Source organism: Perca fluviatilis, chromosome 5 (genome assembly GCF_010015445.1).
Source record: "Perca fluviatilis chromosome 5, GENO_Pfluv_1.0, whole genome shotgun sequence".
Classification (NCBI taxonomy): domain Eukaryota; kingdom Metazoa; phylum Chordata; class Actinopteri; order Perciformes; family Percidae; genus Perca; species Perca fluviatilis.
The window spans coordinates 43,424,560-43,447,037 of NC_053116.1; the positions used below are offsets into that span (position 1 = coordinate 43,424,560).

General features: G+C 43.9%; 1 protein-coding gene across 2 annotated transcripts in view; it reads right to left on the reverse strand.

The window, feature by feature from the left end:
- Positions 1-3,937: 3,937 nt before the first annotated feature.
- si:dkey-150i13.2 (mitochondrial carnitine/acylcarnitine carrier protein) overlaps positions 3,938-22,478 on the reverse strand; it is a 54,014-nt gene continuing 35,473 nt past the window's right edge. For both annotated transcript variants that reach the window (XM_039801170.1, XM_039801171.1), the window contains exons 6-9: positions 20,411-20,483; positions 20,190-20,299; positions 4,854-4,975; positions 3,938-4,222 (exon numbers count right to left, since the gene is read on the reverse strand). In XM_039801170.1, coding sequence (XP_039657104.1) covers positions 4,160-4,222; positions 4,854-4,975; positions 20,190-20,299; positions 20,411-20,483 — 368 coding nt within the window. In that variant the 3' untranslated portion in view covers positions 3,938-4,159. The remainder of the gene's footprint in view (positions 4,223-4,853; positions 4,976-20,189; positions 20,300-20,410; positions 20,484-22,478) is intronic.

Genomic DNA, 22,478 nt, shown 5'->3' on the forward strand with positions numbered 1-22,478 from the left:
ATATCCTGTCCATAAATATTACAAACAGGATTGGTGACAAAGCGCCGCAGCGCGGAGGGGCCAACCCTCACCTGAAACGAGTCCGACTTACTGCCGAGAACCCGGACACAGCTCTCACTTTGGTCGTACAGAGATTGGATGGCCCTGAGTAGAGACCCCTCACCCCATACTCCCGCAGCACCTCCCACAGTATCTCCCAGGGGACCCGGTCATACGCCTTTTCCCAAATCCACAAAACACATGTAGACCGGTTGGGCATACTCCCAGGCCCCCTCCAGGATCCGCTAGAGTGAAGAGCTGGTCCGTTGTTCCACGACCAGGACAGAATCCGCATTGTTCCCTCGACTATCGGCCGAACCCTCCTTTCCAGCACCTTGGAGTAGACTTTACCAGGGAGGCTGAGAAGTGTGATACCCCTGTAATTGGCACACACCCTCTGGTCCCCCTTTTTAAAAAAGGGAACCACCACCCGAGTCTGCCACTCCTTTGGCACTGTTCCAGACTTCCCGAGCAATGTTGAAGAAGACGGTGTTAACCAGGACAGCCCCTCCACACCCAGAGCCTTGAGCATTTCTGGACCGGATCTCATCAATCCCCCGGGGCTTTGCCACTGTGGAGTTGTTTGACTACATCAGTGACTTCCGGCGAAATCGACGACAATCCCCGTCATCCTCCAGCTCTGCCTCTAACATAGAGGCATTATTCGGATTCAGGAGTTCCTCAAAATGCTCCTTCCACCGCCCTATTACCTCCTCAGTTGAGGTCAACAGTGTCCCATCCTTACTGTACACAGCTTGGATGGTTCCCCGCTTCCCCTCCTGAGGTGGCGAACAGTTTTCCAGAAGCACTTTGGTGCTGACCGAAGAGTCCTTCTCCATGTCTTCTCCAAACTTCTCCCACACCCGCTGCTTTGCCTCTTTCACGGCAGAGGCTCGCCGCGCCCGCGCCCCGTGTTCCCTGCAACTGCCTCCGGAGTCCTCTGGGATAACATATACCGGAAAGACTCCTTCTTCAGTCGGACGGCTTCCCTGACCACCGGTGTCCACCACGGTGTTCGTGGGTTACCGCCCCTTGAGGCACCTAAGACCCTAAGACCACAGCTCCGCCGCAGCTTCAGCAATGGAAACTTTGAACATTGTCCACTTTCGGGTTCAATGCCCCCAGCCTCCACAGGGATGCGACGAAAAGCTCCGCCCGGAGGTGCGAGTTGAAAGTCCGTTGGACAGGGGCCTCCTCCAGACGTTCCCAATTTACCCGCACTACACGTTTGGGCTTACCAGGTCTGTCCAGAGTCTTCCCCACCCCTGACCCAACTCACCACCAGATGGTGATCGGTTGACAGCTCTGCCCCTCTCTTCACCCGAGTGTCAAAACATACGGCCTCAGATCAGATGAAACGATTATAAAATCGATCATTGACCTTCGGCCTAGGGTGCGTCTGGTACCAGGTACACTTATGAGCATCCCTATGTTCGAACATGGTGTTCGTTATAGACAATCCATGACTAGCACAGAAGTCCAACAACAAACAACCACTCTGGTTTAGATCAAGGAGGCCATTCCTCCCAATCCCCCTCTCCAGGTTTCTCCATCATTGCCCGCGTGCATTGAAGTCCCCCAGCAGAACAATGGAGTCCCCACTGGCCCCCATGCAGGACTCCACTCAAGGTCTCTAAGAAGGCCGAATACTCCAACTCCTGTTTGGTGCATATGCACAAACAACAGTCAGAGTTTTCCCCCACAACCCCGCAGGCGTAGGGAGGCGACCCTCTCGTCCACCCGGGTAAACTCCAACGTAGCGGCGCTCAGCCGGGGGGCTTGTTAGTATCCCCACACCCGCCCGGCCGCACACCCTGAGCAACTCCGGAGAAGAAAAGAGTCCAACCCTATCCAGGAGTACGGTTCCAGAACCGAGACTGTGCGTAGAGGTAAGCCCCACCAGATCTAACCGGTAGCGCTCCACCTCCCGCACCAGTTCCGGCTCCTTCCCCCACAGAGGTGACGTTCCACGTCCCCAGAGCCAGCGTCTGCTGCCCGGGTCTGGTCCGTCGAGACCCCTGACCTTCACTGCCACCCATGTGGCAGCGCACCCGACCCCAGCGGTTCCTCCCACAGGTGGTGGGCCCATGGGCTGGAGAGATGTGTTAATGTGATAATCTGTGATAATCATCCCAATAAAAATCCACGGAGCGCCCGGTGGTGTGGCTATGTCTCCCAGTTACTGAAGGCTAGCTTTAGCTTGTGCTTGGAGCAGCAAGTTCATCTGCCTGTTTCCCCTCTGTCTGTCATTCTCGTTCTTTCCAACTCTTGAGGCTAGTTCTTCGTCTGTATACTCGCGTTCGAATAAATAAGGTTGACCATCAAACTCAAAAGGCTCTTCCGTGTGTTGTATATCTGCTATATTATTCATACTCCAAGCTTCTTCCCTTATAAAAAACTCCGCTTTTCACTCTTCACACACTACGCTCCAATCTGCACACTACTGTTTACCTTTTTCTGCTACAACTGAATTCCCAGGAGACAGCGCGATGCAACCGCTAAGCTTCAGTAACGCTATTACCGTGCAAGCCACAGACATCGTTTATCCCGTTTCCATGTAGTTACATAGTCACTGATATGATCATAACCACTACATTGCTCAATTACCTATTTTGAGGGGGAAATAATCTAAACCTTTCGCTGCGAAGGCATGATCTGTCATATGCAGGGCATCCACCAGCCCACCGGGCGCTCCGTGGATTTTTATTGGGATGATTATCACAGATGCCTGGCTGAATACACTCTCCGGACGGCAGCTAGCAGCTAACGGCTAACAGCTATCTGGCTGTACACACTCACCGTAGGGCAGCTAACAGCTACTACCACACTACTGTTTTTTTTAGGGGGGAACACACTTCAAGATGTGACATGACCTGTCCTCTGGAGGACATAGCCACACCACCACCACTCCGTGGATTGTTATTGGGATGATTATCACAGAAGCCTGTCTGAATACACTCACCAAACGGCAGCTAGCAGCTAACGGCTAACAGCTATCTGGCTGTACACACTCACCGGAGGGCAGCTAGCAGCTACTACCGCACTACTGTTTTTTTTAGGGGGGAATACACTTCAAGACGTGACATGACCTGTCCTCTGGAGGACATAGCCACACCACCACCGCTCCGTGGATTGTTATTGGGATGATTATCACAGAAGCCTGTCTGAATATACTCACCCAACGGCAGCTAGCAGCTAACGGCTATCAGCTAACAGGGCAAGCTAGCTACCGGCAGGATCGAGACAGGGACCAGGGTAGGTGAATTTAAACAATGTCTGAGTTGAAAACGCATCTTGTTGACATGTAAGGGCCCTGTTCATGTGGAACAGACATATTAATTGCATTTTGTGTCTGTTAAGAGGCACAAAGGCACTCTAAAACTTGCCCCGAGCACTGCCGTTTTAGCTCAGTTGACGCTTGTAGTACGTAGCTGCAGCTTCTCCGTGTTACCTGCACTGATTCGGGTCGGGGTTTTTTCTATCGAAAGTACTCGCGTAGCTATAGCGATCAAGATTAACGTAAAAATTGGCCGGAATTCTCCTTTAAGGAGTCTGATTCAACAGTTGAATTGTCTCAGTGTCTGAAAATATATTTAGGAAACAAAGGATCATTGCATTGAACTATATGTACGCTTGTCATCTATAATTATTTTAACTTTCTGTTAAATGACCCCAGAAGAGCCTCAAATACCACCAATACATAAATATATACATATATTTATATAACCCTGAGCATGTGTTTTATTCTGCTTTACTGGTTCAAACTTATCACCCAGACAACAAGATTTAAATGTTAATACTCAAACTTTTATTGAAAAGGTTACCCTAACTCTAATGAGAAAGTTTATAAACCCATCCGGACATATATATATATATATATATATATATATATACGGAAATTAAAAACATTCATTAGAAGACATTTCACAAACATCACAAACAGTTTGTAAACTCTTAAAAAGTGAGAAAAGGCTCAGATCTCAGATTCATACATTCAAAAGACTCTCAGAAAGAGAGAAAATCTTTGGTACAAAAGTCGAAAATCTAAAAACTTCATTTGTCAAATTAAAAGTAAAATGTCAGAAAACATTTCATTGAGTCTTTGAGTTTCAGTTCAGTTTCACCAGCCGGGCGCCAGCGCGTTGAGCCCCTTCAACGCCACCTCAAAGCCCAGGAAACAGGCCTGCAGGAAACAGGAAGTGGATCAGAGGACGTTGACGGGTTAGAAGTTATGAGGAAGAACAGGAGCAGAAGTATCAGAAGTATCAGAGTAAAGACAGAAGTATCTTAGATAATGTAAGGGTCTCCAAGGCTTCTGTAAGAGGTGACTGTTACACTAAATTTAGTAAGACTACATTTGGTCAATCAGCTTTTTCATCTACAGCAGTAGAAAAATGGAACTTAATTCCACTTCACATTAGAGATTGTGCAAGTCTCAGCAGTTTTAAAATGTCCTTAAAGACTTGGCTAGGGCGAATCATGATCTTTTTATAACATGGAATGTATATTTGTATTTTGGTTTATATGTGAGTAATGCTTGTCACATGTTGTTTGTTGTTAAGTTTTTATCTGTTTTGATAGTATTGTCTATATTGTCCTTTTATCTCCCTTGCCCAGGTACCACAGATGTAAATTAGCTGTATAGCTAACTCTGGTACAGGGCCTGAACTGTGCATGGTCCCTGACTAATAAACTAATAAAATACAAAATACAGAGTAAAGACAGAAGTATCAGAGTAAAGACAGAAGTATCAGAGTAAAGACAGAAGTATCAGAGTAAAGAGTAAAGACAGAAGTATCAGAGTAAATATTTACGGCGTTTGCAGGGAAGGCTCGTAGAAAGACGGCGTTGAAGCCTTTGTAGAGCACTCGAGGTCCTTCCTCTCGCAGCAGAGTCCTCAACACATCCAGCAGACCTCCATACTTCCCATCTGCAGCTACACACACACACACACACACACACACACACACACACACACACACACACACACACACACACACACACACACACACACACACAGACACACACACACAGACACAAACACACAGACACACACACACAAACACACAGACACACACACACAAACACACACAGACACACACATAGACACAAACAAACACGCACACACACAAACACACACACACAAACACACACAGACACACGCGCACACACACACACACACACACACACACACGCCGAATGGGAGGAAATGAAATAAAGGGAAGCAGTTAGCTCATGACTAAGATGTGTGCAGAGCAACATTAGACCCATCAGCAGCAATAATACATGTTTTCTGACTGCAGAAGTAAGTAAGTAAGTAAGTAAAATGTATTTGTATAGCACATTTCACAGATAAAAATCACAAAGTGCTTCACAACAAATGGATGGATACACAACATTTATACATTACAGTACATAAACAAAATAAGCAGAAAACCACATAAAACTAGCATAACCACACTATAGTCTAATTAAACGCCTCTTTGAAAAGAAGAGTTTTCAACTCAGTTTTAAAATTTGTAACTGAGTCCAAACAACGTACGGAAGGAGGCAATGCGTTCCACAGCCTAGGTGCCACAGCTTGAAACGAACGGTCCCCTCTAGTTTTAAAATGTGTACGGGGGGCAACTAAAAATCTCTGACCTGTAGATCTCAGACTACGGGAGGATCTACGCAGCTGTATAAGGTCAGAGATGTATGGGGGCGCCTGACCTTGTAAGGCTCTAAAAGTTAGAACCAAAATTTTGAAGCGTATTCTCAATTTCACTGGTAACCAATGAAGTGAAGCTAAAACCGGAGTGATGTGTGCCCTTTTACTAGTGTGGGTTAAGAGCCTAGCAGCGGAATTTTGGACCGTCTGGCGACAGGCGACAAAGATCTTTCTTATCAAGACAAATAAAAAGACTGTTGCAATAGTCTAAACGAGACTAAATAAATGCATGAATAATCATCTCCAATTCAGCCTTTGACACCAAAGCTCTTATCTTAGAAATGTTCCTTAATTGAAAGAAACAGTTTTTAATTAAAGCTGCGAGCAGCGATGGACGGGCCCTCGCGCCTCTGTGCGCGTCGGGGTTAACGGTGGACGCCGCTCCTTGCGACCGTGCATTTGCGCGGCACTCAGACGCCGCAAACCGTAACCGATGAAAAGGGAACTCCCCGCCGAGTTCAACGATAGCTCACACAAGACTCTACGTCATACGGTTCATTAGCTGTGAAAGGGGGCGTGGCTAAAGCATAGGGGGCGGGTCCAACCATCACCAATTAAAAATGAAGCCTCTGCTGAGATGAATGATACCTCACACAAGACTCTACCTTAAATGGGTCAGCATGTATGAAAAGGGGCGTGGCTTAAACATAGGGGGCGGGCCAAACCATCACCAATGAAGAAGGAAGTCTCTGCTGAGTTCAATGATACCTCACACAAGTGTTTACATCAATCGGGCCATTAGTAATAAAAGGGGGCGTGGCTTGAACATAGGGGGCGGGCCAAACCATCACCAATGAAGAAGGAAATCTCTGCTGAGTTCAATGATACCTCACACAAGGGTCCTACCTTAAACGGTTTAAATGTTATGAAAGGGGCGTGGCTTATGGCATAGGGGCGGGCCAAACCATCAACAATAAAGAAGGAACTCTCTGCTGAGTTCAATGACACCTCACACAAGACTCTACCTTAAACGGTTCAAATGTTATGAAAGGGGCGTGGGCTCAGTAAGTGGGCGTGGTCATATTTAAGGGGGAGGGCGCTCAGTATCACACGTAGACAACACATTCTGAGTTTCATGCAAATCGGATGATGTTTGTCATATAAGGCAGATTTCCTGTTGCCAGGGCGCTATGACCAAAAGTCAATTTTGGCCTGTAGGTGTCCTCAGGCCTGGACCCTTGTCCATCGTGAGAAATTTCGGGCAGATACGACAACGTACACTCAAGTTACAACAACTTCTTTGGTCATCGCTAAACACTCAAAATGGCCGCCACGCCACGCCCACACCGTCTGACGAAAAGTTTTTCTTTTAATAACTTTTCATCGTTAAGGTGTTGGGATGGTACAGACCAAGTTTGAAGTCCGTCGGATGAAATCTCTAGGAGGAGTTTGTTAAAGTATAGCACCTTGACTTTTAGGCCTACTTCCTGTTGCCACTAGGGGGCGCTATGACTTTAAGTAAATATCGGCCTTTATTTGTCCTCAGGGTCGGACTCTTATGAATCCTGAAAAGTTTCGAGGTAATCGGACAACGTACACTCGAGTTACACCCACTTCCTGTTTCGTGAAACGCGCACAAAATGGCCGCCCGCCCGCGCCGCCACGCCCTATGACGAAAAGTTTTTCTTTTAACAACTTTTCATCTTTAACATCTTAAGATGGCACAGACCGAGTTTGAAGTTGATCGGATGAAATCTCTAGGAGGAGTTCGTTAAAGTACGACATGTGGAAATGGCCAAAATTCGCACTAATTTCGAACTTTGAAATCAAAATGGCGGACTTCCTGTTGTGTTTAGGGTATGGCTCTAATGAAGTTTTCTGTACATCGTGACATGTTACATATGTGTACCAAGTTTCGTGAGTCTACGTTAAACGCACTGGAGGGGCTCAATTTTCTTAACTTTGTAGGGGGCGCTAGCGAGTCATTTTTGTGCGCCTATTCCCGAAACCCTTAAAATACGTAAATTTTCACCAGACTTGATGCGACCGCCAAATTTGGTGAGTTTTATATTAAGCCCTTCAAAAAGCCAATTAATTTGACGGGAAAATAATAATAGAAGAAACAATAATAATTCCTTCAGTTTCAATAGGGCCTTCGCCGCTGTCGGCGCTCGGGCCCTAATAAGTTGCTTCGAGTGTTTCTCCAGAGACATGGCAGCATCAAAAACAACACCTAAGCTCCTGAGACTTGGCTGAACAGACGAGCCTAAGGTACCGAGATGCTGTTTTATCTGAGAGATGCTCTGCTCAGGGGCAATGATTAGTGTAGTTCAGCAGTAAAAAGTTATCATTTAACCACTGCTTAATCCCACTCAGACAGTTGAGTAAGGATGACAGTTTATATAACTCAGTAGGCTTAAAAGAGCAGTATAACTGAATGTCATCTGCATACAAGTGATAAGAAACATCCTTAAACTGGCCGATTATATGTCCTAGAGGGAGTATATACAAAAGGAAAAGAATCGGTCCCAGGACAGAACCTTGAGGAACACCACTCGATAGACCTGCAGTGTCTGACATGATCTGATTTATAAAAACACTAAAACTTCTACCGGTAAGGTAAGACGAAAACCATTTTAACCCTCATGCCCTCTTCGGTCATTTTTGTACATTTTTCTCAAGTTTTTTTTTCATTTCGTGATCATTTTTGCTGTGTTACTTCTTATGGCATGAAATTTTGTAGGAATCCTTCTTTTCAGTCAAATTTTTTAAATCCAGTGTTTTTTACTCTTACATGTCTTTTATACTTAAATGATTCATTTTGTACCCTCTGGACACCTTCGAGGCAAAAATGTCCACGCACACAAAAACTGTTATTAAATCATCATATATCAATCTCGTTTGGATTGGCAAGAAAGTCTCAAAACCTATAGGAAGGCCCTAAGAAAGGCCAGATCAGACTATTACTCATCACTAATAGAAGAAAACAAGAACAACCCAAGGTTTCTTTTCAGCACTGTCGCCAGGCTGACAGATAGCCACAGCTCTACTGAGCCATCTATTCCTCTAGCTCTGAGTAGTGATGACTTCATGAGCTTCTTCAATGATAAAATTACAACAATTAGAGATAAAATTCATCACCTTTTACACTCAACTTCTAACGGTTCACCTTTAAACGCAGAGTCGTTAGAAATAAAGACTAGTCTCGACATATACTTAGACTGCTTTTATCCTATAGATCTTCAACAATTATTGTTAAAGATATCCTCAGCTAAGCCATCTACCTGTCTCTTGGACCCCATCCCAACGAGACTACTCAAAGAAGCATTACCTGTGGTTAACACCTCATTACTAGATATGATCAATATGTCTCTATTAACAGGTTATGTACCACAGTCATTTAAAGTAGCTGTGATAAAACCTCTTTTGAAAAAACCCACCCTGGATCCTGAGGTCTTAGCAAACTATAGACCTATATCTAACCTTCCCTTTTCTATCCAAGATCCTTGAGAAGGTGGTTGCTAATCAGTTATGTGATTTTCTACATAGCAACAGTTTATTTGATGACTTTCAATCAGGATTTAGAAAGAATCATAGCACAGAGACGGCACTGGTGAAAATTACTAACGACCTTTTAACTGCTGCAGACAAAGGTCTTGTCTCCATTCTTGTTTTACTAGATCTTAGTGCTGCATTTGACACAATTGACCATTCAATCCTGTTACAGAGATTGGAACACTTGGTTGGCATTAAAGGAATTGCTCTGAGTTGGTTTAGGTCCTATTTCTCTGATCGATCTCAATTTGTGAATGTTAATGATAAATCCTCCAAGTGCAGCTAAAGTTAGCCATGGGGTTCCTCAAGGCTCAGTGCTTGGACCAATTCTATTCTCCTTATATATGCTTCCTCTAGGCAATATTATTAGAAAACACTCAATTAACTTTCACTGTTATGGGATGACACCCAATTATACTTGTCAATCAAACCAGACGAAACCAGTCAGCTAGCAAAATTTCAAGAGTGCATTAAGGATATAAAATCCTGGATGACCTATAATTTTTCGATGTTAAACCCTAACAAAACTGAAGTTATTGTGCTGGGCCCTAAACACCTCCGAACTTCATTATCTAGAGATATAGCTACTCTGGATGGTGTTGCCCTGGCCTCCAGCACCACTATTAGAAATTTAGGAGTTATCTTTGATCAGGATATATCCTTTAATGCCAATCTAAAACAAACCTCAAGAACAGCCTTTTTTCATCTTCGTAACATTGCCAAAATTAGGAATATCCTGTCTCAAAACGCACACGCTGAAAAACTAGTCCATGCATTTGTTACTTCCAGGCTGGACTATTGTAATTCCCCTACTGTCAGGTTGCTCAAATAAGTCTCTTAAGACTCTCCAGCTGATCCAGAATGCTGCAGCGTGTTCTCACAAGAACTAAGAAAAGAGATCATATTTCTCCTGTATTAGCTTCTCTGCATTGGCTTCCTGTTGAATCCAGGATTGAGTTTAAAGTCCTTCTCTTGACCTACAAAGCTCTAAATGGTCTAGCACCATCATATCTAGAAGAGCTCCTAATACCCTATTGTCCCACTAGAGCACTGGCCTCCCCAGAATGCAGAGTTACTGGTGGTACCTAGAGTCTCTAAAAGTAGAATGGGAGCCAGAGCCTTCAGTTATCAGGCTCCTCTCCTATGGAACCAGCTCCCGATCTGGGTTCGGGGGCAGAAACTGTCACCTCATTCAAGAATGAACTTAAAACTCTCCTATTTGATAAAGCTTATAGTTAGGGGTGAGGAGTTGCAGTGTTCACCTAACTGGCCCAACTGCTTCTCTTCATAATTGTTAGATTAATAATACATAACAAAGTAGAGGGAGGCAGGCCAGCCAAGCCAGATCCGGCGGGGGAGAGTTCTAAGCCCGAAAAAGCTACCTCTCCTTATGACCTGTCTCTCTTAGTTACCTGTTATAGTTACGCTGTTATAGTCCTAGACTGCCGGGGGACTTCCTTCCTTTGACACACTGAGCTGCTCTCTCCCTCCCTTTCTATTACTGTTACTATTACTATTACTATTTGTGTGCAGCCCATCCCAGAAATGCTTGTTACTAATCCTAGCTTCTGGGGAGTTTACTCCCGGAGTCCTTATGCTTTTTTTTCCCCCAGCGTGATTTCCTTGGAGAACGTTGGCACCAAGACCTCGTTTGCAGCTGTCGCCGTGGTCCTGCTGCACTCCCTGCTGAGCTCAGCGATGCCCTGCAATGTCATGCTGCGTCCTGCTGAACCCTGCAGCTTCCCGCCAAACCCAGTCACTGTTCCATTATTAATGTGACTACTATCGCCACTGTTCATCACACCCCCAACCGGCTCGTCAGACACCGCCTACCAAGAGCCTGGGTCTGTCCGAGGTTTCTTCCCAAGAGGGAGTTTTTCCTCGCCACTGTCGCACTGCTTGCTCTTGAGGGAATTACTGGAATTGTTGGAATTGTTGGGGCTTTGTAAATTATAGAGTGTGGTCTAGACCTACTCTATCTGTAAAGTGTCTCGAGATAACTTATGTTATGATTTGATACTATAAATAAAATTGAATTGAATTGAATTGAATATCAATATTTTTTTCTGCTTTTTTTTCATGAATCACTTAAACAACTTCTTACCTAATCAAAACCACCAAACATTCAATCATTTTCAGGATTTTAACCCTTTAAATGCCAGTTTATGTATTTGAAGTATGTCATTTTTTATAAAAAAAAAACACAAAAAAATTTTTTTTTCCCATATAATGAATAATATGTAGATGGGGCTTTGGTGGTGATTAGAGGCTTGGATATGTCAAAGATAAGCAACAAAACAGATTTGATTGCATTAGTATTTTTTATGTAATTCCAGATACTCCCTTTGGACACCTTCGAGGCAAAAATGGCCCCATTGACTTCCATTATAACCACATGTTTTGATCTCACTGCCTTTACAGTATAAAACCATGCTTTCTGTAATATCAGCATTACATTTGGAAGAAAACTAGTCATATTTGACATTTTTACAGTATTTCACCAGATTCAACCATTTTGCCCTTGTAGGCCGATGCATGAAATTATAGTTATATTATGGAGCTGTGTGTGTGTGTGTGTGTGTGTGTGTGTGTGTGTGCGCGCGCGTGCGTGCGTGCGTGTGTGTGTATGTGTGTGTGTGTATATGTGTGTGTGTATGTGTGTGTGTGTGTGTATATACTGTATGTATATTTGTGTGTGTCTGTGGGTGTGTGGGTGGGTGGGTGGGTGTGTGTGTGTGGGTTGGGTGTGTGTGTGTGTGTGCGTGTGTATGTATGCGGCGTGTGTGTGTGTGTGTATGTATGCGTGTGTGTGTGTGTGTGTGTGTGTGTGTGTGTGTGGTGGTTGTGTGTGTGTTTGTGTGTGAGAGAGAGTTTGTGTAAATCTGTAAACAAACAAAAATGAGAATTTTAGTGGTGAAAAAGGCACCTTACTTTAGCCAGTTATATTATGGAGCGTGTGTGTGTGTGTGTGTGTGTGTGTGTGTGTGTGTGTGTGTGTGTGTGTTTTTTTGTGTGTGTGTGTGACGTGTCTGTGTGTTGAGAGAGTTTGTGTAAATCTGGGTGAAAAAAGGGCTTCTTTTGAAGGATGCATTTCATGTGTCTTTGAAGACGTGCTTGACTAAAAACATTGTCTCCTGCATTTGTTGTAAACAAAAACAACTATTAGTGTGTTGATGCACCTGGCTCTAGAGAAGGAGAAAGATCTGGAGCAAAGAGAAGGAGCCTTTATCTTCCAGCCAACTGCAGGACTCATCTGAAGATGACACAAGTTTCTGGAGTCTGACAAAATGGTCACTGGTGTCCTCCAACTCTGTGAGTGCCTCTAACCCTTCCTCTGAAAGTGGAGAGGACACTGAAGATCCTGTCCATCCTAACATTGAATGGACAGTGAAGAATTGGCAAGTCTGGTCTCCATCTAATACTGAGACGCTGCGCAACATTCAAGCACCGACCGGCATGATGTCAGAGCCCACGAGATATGCCATATCAAGAATCCATGATGTGGCATCCTCTTTCCACCTTTTCTTCACTCTTGACTTGATCCAGCTGATTCAGGAAATGACAAACCTACACGGGAGGTGTTCAATCTCAGGATGGAGTGATGTGGATGCTCAAGAGATTTTAACATACATGGGACTTCACACCTGGCTGGTGTGTACCGGTCCAAAGGGGAATCCACCCGGAGCCTGTGGGATGTCCATAGTGGGAGACCAGTCTTCAGGGCCACCATGTCCCACAAACCATTTGAAATGATAAGCGCCAGTTTACAGCACATGCAGGAGACAATGTTTTTATTCAAGCACGTCTTCAGAGACACATGAAATGCATCCTTCAAAAGATGCCTTTTTTCAGCCCTAAAGTGATCATTGCTTGCTTACAGGTTCACGCAAACTCACACACACACACACACACACACACACACACACACACACACACACACACACACACACACACACACACACACACATACACACACACACAAACATACACACACACACACACACACACACACACACACAAACACACAAACACACACAAACACACACAAACACACACAAACACACACACACACACACACACACACACACACACAGCTCCATAATATAACTACAATTTCATGCATCGGCCTACAAGGGCAAAATGGTTGAATCTGGTGAAATACTGTAAAATGTCAAATATGACTAGTTTTCTTCCAAATGAAATGCTGACATTACAGAATGCATGGTTTTATACTGTAAAGGCAGTGAGATCAAAACATGTGGTTATAATGGAAGTCAATGGGGCCATTTTTGCCTCAGAGGTGTCCAAAGGGAGTATCTGGAATTACATAAAAAATACTAATGCAATCACATAAATTTTGTTGCTTATCTTTGACATATCCAAGCCTCTAATCCCCACCAAAGCCCCATTCCCCTATGATTTATTTTATGGAAAATAATTAATGTTTTGTTGGGTTTTTTCATAAATAATTGTTACTTCAAAGATTTAAAACTGGCATTTAAAGGTAGGGTTAAAATCCAGAAAATTATTGAATTTTTGGTAGTTTTGAGCAATTTACAAGTTGTTTAAGTGATTTATGAAAAAAAGCAGAAAAAATATTGATATATGATGATTTAATATCAGTTTTTGGACATGTACATTTTGCCTCGAAGGTGTCCAAAGGGAGTATCTGGAACTATGTAAAAAATACTAATGCAATCAAATTAATTTTGTTGCTTATCTTTGACATATCCAAGCCTCTAATCACCACCAAAGCCCCATCTAGATATTATTCATTATATGGAAAAAAAATCATTTTTTGTGTTTTTTGTAATAAAAAATGAAATACTTCAAATACATAAACTGGCATTTAAAGGGTTAAAATCCTGAAAATGATTGAATGTTTGGTAGTTTTGATTAGGTTAGAAGTTGTTTAAGTGATTTATGAAAAAAAAGCAGAAAAAAATATTGATATATGATGATTTAAAAACAGTTTTTGTGTGCGTGGACATTTTTGCCTCGAAGGTGTCGAGAGTAAGTTTTTTTAAGGAGGGCATGAGGGTTAAAGCTGATCCAGATATCCCTAATAGATCCTGAAGTTTATTAATCAAAATATTGTGATCAATAGTGTCGAAGGCAGATGTAAGGTCCAATAAAACTAACACTGTATGCTTTCCACAATCTGCTGACATCAAAATATCACTCAAAACTTTAACTAGTGCAAAAGTTTCAAAAATATTGTTTATCTCTAAGAAAGTAGTAAGCTGCTCTGCTACGACTTTCTCCAGAATCTTAGCCATAAAAGGGAGTTTTGATATAGGCCTATAATTCATAGGTTGCAATGGATCTAAACTGGGTTTTTTAAGAACAGGTTCAACAATAGCATGTTTAAAAAAGTCAGGAACCACACCAGTTAAAAGAGAAGTATTGATCATTTCTACAACACAGGGCCCAATACTATCAAAAACCTGCTTAAACAACATAGTTGGGAGAACATCACTGTGACAACAAGAAGGTTTCAACTTATCTAGCAGAGTGGCGACCTCATGTAATGTCACCAGTTCAAAGGAAAAACATGGATGAGAAAGCGCCAAAGTACAAGCTTTGATACAAGCAGGAGAAAGTAAAATACTAGATCTGATATCTTTAATCTTCTCAACAAAGAAGTTAAGGAATACATTATTGTTTGACAAAGAAAGCACCGCAATTGGAGAGACAGATGGCGAAACAATTGAGTTAATGGTGTCAAACAAGAATTTGGGTTTTTTCTTATTTGAGAATATTAGCTGAGAGAAGTATTTAGTTGTAGCACTTTTCAGAAGTTCATTTAGGGAAGTAGTTAATTCTCTAAGATAAAGCCTGTATACTTCAAGTTTAGTTGTTTTCCATAAGCGCTCTATTTTCCGACATTTACTTCTGCAGCTCTGAATAGATGTGTTTATCCAGGGGCAGGGCTTTTTAAGAGAGACCATGTTTGATTTCATAGGAGCCACTTCATCTAAAATTGCTAAACATTGGCTATTAAAAGACTCAGCATACACATTTGCATCACTGCAACCCCTTAGCCGGCATCGATCAAACAACATAGAAAACTTCCCAGCAACATCCTGGTTAATAATTCTCCTTTGAGAATCATTCTCAGAGGCGGGGGGTCCCGAGGTAAGTTCAGGTTAAAGAAAACACAACTATGATCACTCACATGTACATCCTGCACACACACATTTACTATCTCTAGGCCTAATGAGAAAACAAGGTCCAGGGTGTGCCCCTTTAAGTGTGTAGGTCCTGAGACATGCTGTGTAAAATTAAAAGAGTCAGTAATGGCTTTGAGATCTGTAGCTGCAATGCATGACATATCATCAATATGAAGATTGAAATCTCCAATAATTAAAACTTTCTCCAGTTTAATTATAGAGGTTAAAAAAATCAGTAAAATCAGTAAGAAAGATGCCTGCAGGACCAGGAGGGCGGTAAATTAGCACACAATAAAATATGTTACCAGAACCGACCTTAATCATCTGTGATTCAAAAGAGGTGAAAGTTTCAGAGTGGATTACTCTGCATAAGAATCTGTCATGAAACACAACAGCAAGGCCGCCGCCTCGGCGTGCCGTTCGAGGTGTCCCAATCACAGAGCAACCTGCAGGGCACAGCTCATTTAAATGTACAGCTTCCTTATCCCTCTGCCACGTTTCTGTAAGAAACATAAAATCCATCTTTTCCTTGGTGAAAAGATCGTTGATGGCATGCGCCTTATTAGTGATGGAACGAGCATTAAGCAGCGCTAAACGGAGCAATGATGGCAGGCCGGTCTCCTTAATGGCAAGTTGTAGTGGCCGCAAATACCTGGTACAGTCACGAGGTTTCCAGCGGTGCCGTGCGGTCAATCGCTGGTAAGACAGGTCGGCCACAAACTGCAGTTTCCTAACAGCGTCTCCACCACCGTCCCACGATGACCAAAGGGGATCTTGTCGAATGGGCAGGGCGAGCTGCAGGCGACCCCGCAAGGGAGCGCCCCCAGCACCTGCATCCCGGGGAAAAACCGGCAGCAACCACCGCGGCCGCCGCCCGCAAAGAAGCTTGGGCACCCCCATTCACGATGACAGCCTCATCCCGACCTGAACGCCAGCTCTGCAACCCCTTCTCCTTCGTCTCTTCTTGGGATTTCCACGGCCCCGAAACAAAAATCAAATAATTTGGTAATCAAATAGACTGGGTACACACACCAACGGGGGTGGAAAAGTTTGACTAGTCTCCCAGCTGTGTGTCTCCCAGCTGTTACAGAGTCCTTCCATATACACTCCAATGTTCATCAGGGTGACACAATCGTATGTCTGCGCAGCGGTGACACAATAATTTAAAGGCATGGTTAATGTGACCATAAAAGAGACAAAAACAAAAATAAAAATGACACAAATGTGACGTAGCAGCGGCCATGCCGGACAAAGGCGCCATCTTGCTAGAAACACCTAAGCAGTAAAAACACACACACACACACACACACACAGTACAGCAGTAAAACACACACACACAGTACAGCAGTAAAAAACACACACGCACTCTCTTTGTAGTTTGTCTTATTTGAAGCTAATGTACGTCTTCTTTGTGATTCCTGCTGTACAGAGTTTGTTGAATGCACTTATCTGTCTCTTTGGATAAAAGTGTCTGCTAAATGAAATGTGTGTGTGTGTGTGTGTGTCTGTGTGTGTGTGTGCGTGTGTGTGTGTGTGTGTGTATGTGTGTGTGTGTCTATGTGTGTGTGTAGTTGTGTGTGTGTGTGTGTGTGTGTATTGCAGCAGTGGGCCCCAGAGATGTGGTGTGCAGGCCCACCACATGGTGGACATGCCCTGACGCCCATCAACCACTGCCCCAGCTATGGGCAAATAGCCCCACTGCCTTGTGGGTTAGCCTCTTCAGGGAAGGCTAAGGGAGCACACCCAACAGAAAAGCAATGCGCTGGCGGTGCGTAATAGACGACCTAAACAGAGCTAGGTCCCAGCAGCCTCCTGCAGCCAGGATGGGGAGCTGGTCGTCCTGGGCTCACCCGTGCCATCAGACTTACCTCATCATGGTGAAGATAGTGCTACTGAGGAGAAAGCACCCCCTTTAGCACTTTAAAAAAATTGTTGTGCAGGTATCCACCTCTGACCACAGTGAATATTACCTGGATCTACACCTGGTTGAAGTATGGCAGCGATGGGGTGTCTGACGACTGTTTGAATAGACTGAGAGCTCAGAGTCCATAGTCCATAACCTACTAAGCATCATGCACAAAGCACATCAGGAAACCCTAAAAAAAAACTTATCCAGCACCACCAGACAGCAATGGCAAAAAGCTTGTTGGGAAGTGCAGAGAACTCTGCAGACCTTACAGAACAAGTGGTGGATGGAGAAGGCTCATGAAATTCAGTCATTCACTGACAGAAATGATATGCACGACTTTTACAATGCAGTCAAATCCATCTACGGCTAAAATAAGTCACCGCATCATTCCCCTGAGCAGCTGATGGGCTTAAAGTCCTGAAAGACCAGAATAGCATCCTGGAGAGGTGGGCTGAACATTTTAACACCCTACTAAATCAGGACTCTGATGCAGACTATACCATCCTGGATGAACTGCCTGAATTTCCACTTATTGAAAACCTTAGCCAACCTCCAACCTTCCTGGAGGTTCTGTCAGCTAAAGTACAACAAGTCTCCTGGCTATGACAATATTCCTGCAGAACTGCTAAAACAGGGAGGGGGTATCTCTGCACAAGAACACTACATTGTTACATCACCAAGGTTTGGGCTGATGAAACCATCCCACAGCAATGGAGAGATGCCAGTATTGGCAACATATATAAAACCAAAGGGGATAGGGCCATTTGTGGCAACCATAGGGGCATATCACTTCTTGCTGTGGGAGGCAAGGTCCTGACCAAGGTGATGCTACATAGACTGATCAATGACATCACAGAGTCTATGCTACCCGAGTCACAGTGCGGGTTTAGAAAGAACAGGAGCACAGTCGACATGGTCTTCACTACCCGGAAACTTCAGGAAAAGTGCAGGGATGAACATTAAGACCTGTTTATGGCTTTTATCGACCTCTCCAAAGCCTTCGACACTGTGCAGAGAGATCTCTTGTGGGAAGTCCTCCTCCGGATTGGATGCCCCACTAAGTTTGTCAACATCCTCCGTCATTTTTATGATGGAATGACTGCTAGGGTTATAATAGGAGGTCAACAGTCTAGCCCTTTCCCTGTGCGCACAGGGGTAAGGCAGGGGTGTGTACTGGCACCAATGCTTTTCAACATCTTCCTCATATGTGTCACCCAGCTTCTCCACAAGGAGATTGAAGACAGCAGTGGGGTGACAGTAGTGTACAGGCTGGATGGTAACCTCTTTAATATCAGGAGGCTGCAGGCAACCACCAAACTGCACAGAGTGAGGATACTTGAGCTGCAGTATGCAGATGACTGCGCTCTCGTATCTCACTCTCCAGAAGACCTCCAGTCTGTCCTAGATGCAGCAGTGACGGCATACAGCAGGATGGGGTTGACCATCAACACCGCCAAAACAGTGGTAATCTGCCAGTGGAGTGCCAACATCCCACCCACACCACCCATCTTCACTGTTGCAGGTGAAAAAATGTCAGTTGTTCCGTCATTCAAATACCTGGGGAGCATTATCTCTGAAGACAATAGCATTGACAATGAGGTTCAGAACAGAATCAAACAAGCATCAGCTGCCTTTGGGAGACTCCGGCAGTGGGTTTTTCAGAACAAGAATCTTCATATGAATACAAAAATCTGCATCTACCAAGCGGTCTGCATCACCACCATCCTCTACAGCTGTGAAGCCTGGGTTAGTTACAGCCGCCACATCAAGTCCCTGGAACACTTCCACATCTGCTGTCTCCAGCGCATCCTGGGAATCACTTGGCGTGACAGAGTGCCTCACACTGAGATCCTCAGGAGAACAGGCTGTAAGAGTATTGAGGCCACGATCACCCAGCACCAACTGGGTTGGTTGGGGCATGTCATAAGGATGCCCTACAACTGTCTTCCCCGCAGAGTGCTATATGGCCTGCTACACCAAGGCCAACGCTCTGCCGGAGGCCAGAAGAAACGCTTAAAAGACCAATTGAAGGCTTAAGAGGTGTAAAATCAAACCTGGAGAACATGGCTGCTGATCGCAACATCTGGCGGCAGCTATGTCTAGATGGGACCCAAGCACTGGAGGAGGAAAGGACAGTCAGGAGACAACAAAGAAGGCTCAGGAGGAATACACACACCCATGATTGCCAGTAAGACCAGTACCATGTATACATGCCCCACCTGCAATAGAACCTGTGGATCCAGGATAGGACTGTACAGCCATCAGAAAACTCACCATTAAAAGACAGAAGTGGGAGTCATCATCGGATTCGATGGACAACTGCAAGCAAGCAAGCAGTGTCTGTGTGTGTGTGTCTGTGTGTGTGTGTATGTGTGTGTGTGTGTCATGATTGTGAGTTTCTGTTATGTTCTGTTTCCTGTTTTATTTTGTAGTTTGTCTTTTCTCACTTGTCTTGTCTAGTTTTACTTCCTGCCTTGTGTTTTCCCACCTTTTTCAGACCTGATGTGTTTCACCTGTTCCCTAGCCCTTGTGTCACCTGTCTCTTGTTTGCTCGTTATCTGGTGTATTTAGTTTCTGTGTTACCCTTGTCCTGTGTTGGATCATTGTATTCTGTTGCTGTGTGTTCTGTTAGCGTGTTTGTGCATGTAGTCTACCTTTTGTCTCTGAGTTCCAGTTGTGAGATCCTGTTCTGTTGTTCTGGAGTTAGTTTTTGCCTGTTGCATTCTGGACTCTTTTGGTATGTACTTCATTTTTGTTTGTGAAATAAATCCTCAAGCAACAAACTTCCGCCTGCTCTCTGCATTTGGGTCCTCCATTCCCTGCAACTTGTGACAGTGTGTGTGTCTCTGTGTGTATGTGTTACCTGTCTGGAAGTTAGATTTTAGGACGTCCGGAGGCAGAGCGATGGTCCAGTTTAATATTCCTGCGACGCCTCCGGCCAGGAGGATTCTGGGAGTGCTGAGCTGAGAGACGCTGACACACGCAGACACACATTAAAACCAGCGGACACACGCAGACACACATTAAAACCAGCGGACCCACAGGAACTGTATAAGCTTCTCCACGGTTACCATGGTTACTCACCTCTGACCCTCGGGAGTCAGGACGTTTTTGAGGTATTCATACGTCAGGAAGTAGAGACCGTTAGAAGGAACGTCTAAGAGACAGAAAGAAGTAAACACACACTGTAACTCTGTTACTCTGGTAACAATCATAGTTACAGTTACAGTCACACAGTTACAAATATCAGTTACTGGAGTACTGTCAGGGATTACCGGACACATATAGTTACATATATCAGTTACTAGAGTACTGTCAGAGATTACTGGTCACACATAGTTACATATATCAGTTACTAGAGTACTGTCAGGGATTACTGGACACACAGATACAGATATCAGTTACTGGAGTACTGTTAGGGATTACTGGACACATATAGTTACATATATCAGTTACTAGAGTACTGTCAGAGATTACTGGTCACATATAGTTACATATATCAGTTACTAGAGTACTGTCAGGGATTACTGGACACACATAGATACATATATCAGTTACTAGAGTACTGTCAGGGATTACTGGACACACATAGTTACAGATATCAGTTACTGGAGTACTGTCAGAGATTACAGGACACATAGTTACATATATGAGTTACTGGAGTACTGTCAGGGATTACTGGACACACATAGTTACATATATCAGTTACTAACAAAACGTAGTTACTTTTTCAATTCGGCGCAACGTTACTTTTCCCAGGGACAGATTTAACAGCAACATTGCCTTTTCAGCTGCATGCTAGCTCCACACGGTACGTGACAGAGGCTGGTAGCAGAGCACAGAGCAATCATGTCAAGCGAGAAGCAGCCAACGCTAACTTTTGACAGCGTTTTACGCTTTGTGGCTCTTTGCTGGACGGCGCTCTGAGAGAGAGCTACATCACACATGCCACTAAACTGCTGAGGACTGGCAGTTAAATCGTCTTTCATACAAACAGAGCATGCCAGGCAGACACAAAGCTGACAACCTCACAGATGGATGCGGTGGAGATGGGCTCATACGTAGACTAGGCGACACGCAGGGGACCACTGTGGACTTGTGTCGGTTGCACGGACATGCAAGGATTTCCAGGAAAGAGGCTGCATGTGTCTACGACAATGCACGGACCATCGTGGCTGCGCAACCGGTACAAGTCGATACAGACATTACATACACTTACACCATGTAACGCCGATGACCTGCCGATGTGCATTCAACCGGCACTGGACTCGTTCATAATGAATCAGCCATCCCTCTGTGAGGAGAGAATCTGCAGTGGAGTTCAGACACTTCACTGATACACCACAGATTGGCTTCATGGTCAAAGATAGTTTTTGTATTATTAACTTCAGTCTCTCTGCCAGAGACGCCTGCTTTTAAAAGTAACGAGTAATGTAAAAAGTTACTTTTCATAGGGGGGATTACTTTTTTAAGAAGTAACGAGCAACAAGCAAACACTACTTTTTACATTTTTTCACGATCACGGTGACAATTGTTTAAATTCTTTTAAGAACATTCCTAAACTCTTAATGCAGCAACACACCTACAACACACAATTGGCAAAACAGTTAATTTCATGCTCAAAATCACACATTGAAAACTAAACTCTAACACTAATTTTCAAAATACAATAATACACTAACACAATGTACTATCTACCAAAAAATTGCAAACATGTCTCAAAATCAAATAATTCTTCCAAAACACTAACACATGTTCTCTTCCAACAGGAACATTTAGTCAATCACTTCACAATGTCATAAAAACACTAACATCAGATGGAATTACAGAAACTATGTGTCAGGTATGCCCTTATACAATAGACAATAGTAAATTGTATTGATCATAGATTGTGTTTTACACTGCAGTTTCTCTTGAAGCCTCTCTACATTTTAGTTTTGTTGGGTTTAGTAAATGTATGCATTTGCTTTCTTTTGCTGCATAAATTCAATACAAAAAATTAATGACCCATCTCAGAGCATCTTTATAGATGTCTTCTCTCCTTTAAATTAAATTTGTTGACATCAGCCTGCCCAGGGACTACAGGTGGAAACTAGCACATGTGCTACAACCTGGTATAACGCATTTCTCCTGTCTAAGGTTAATGTATATT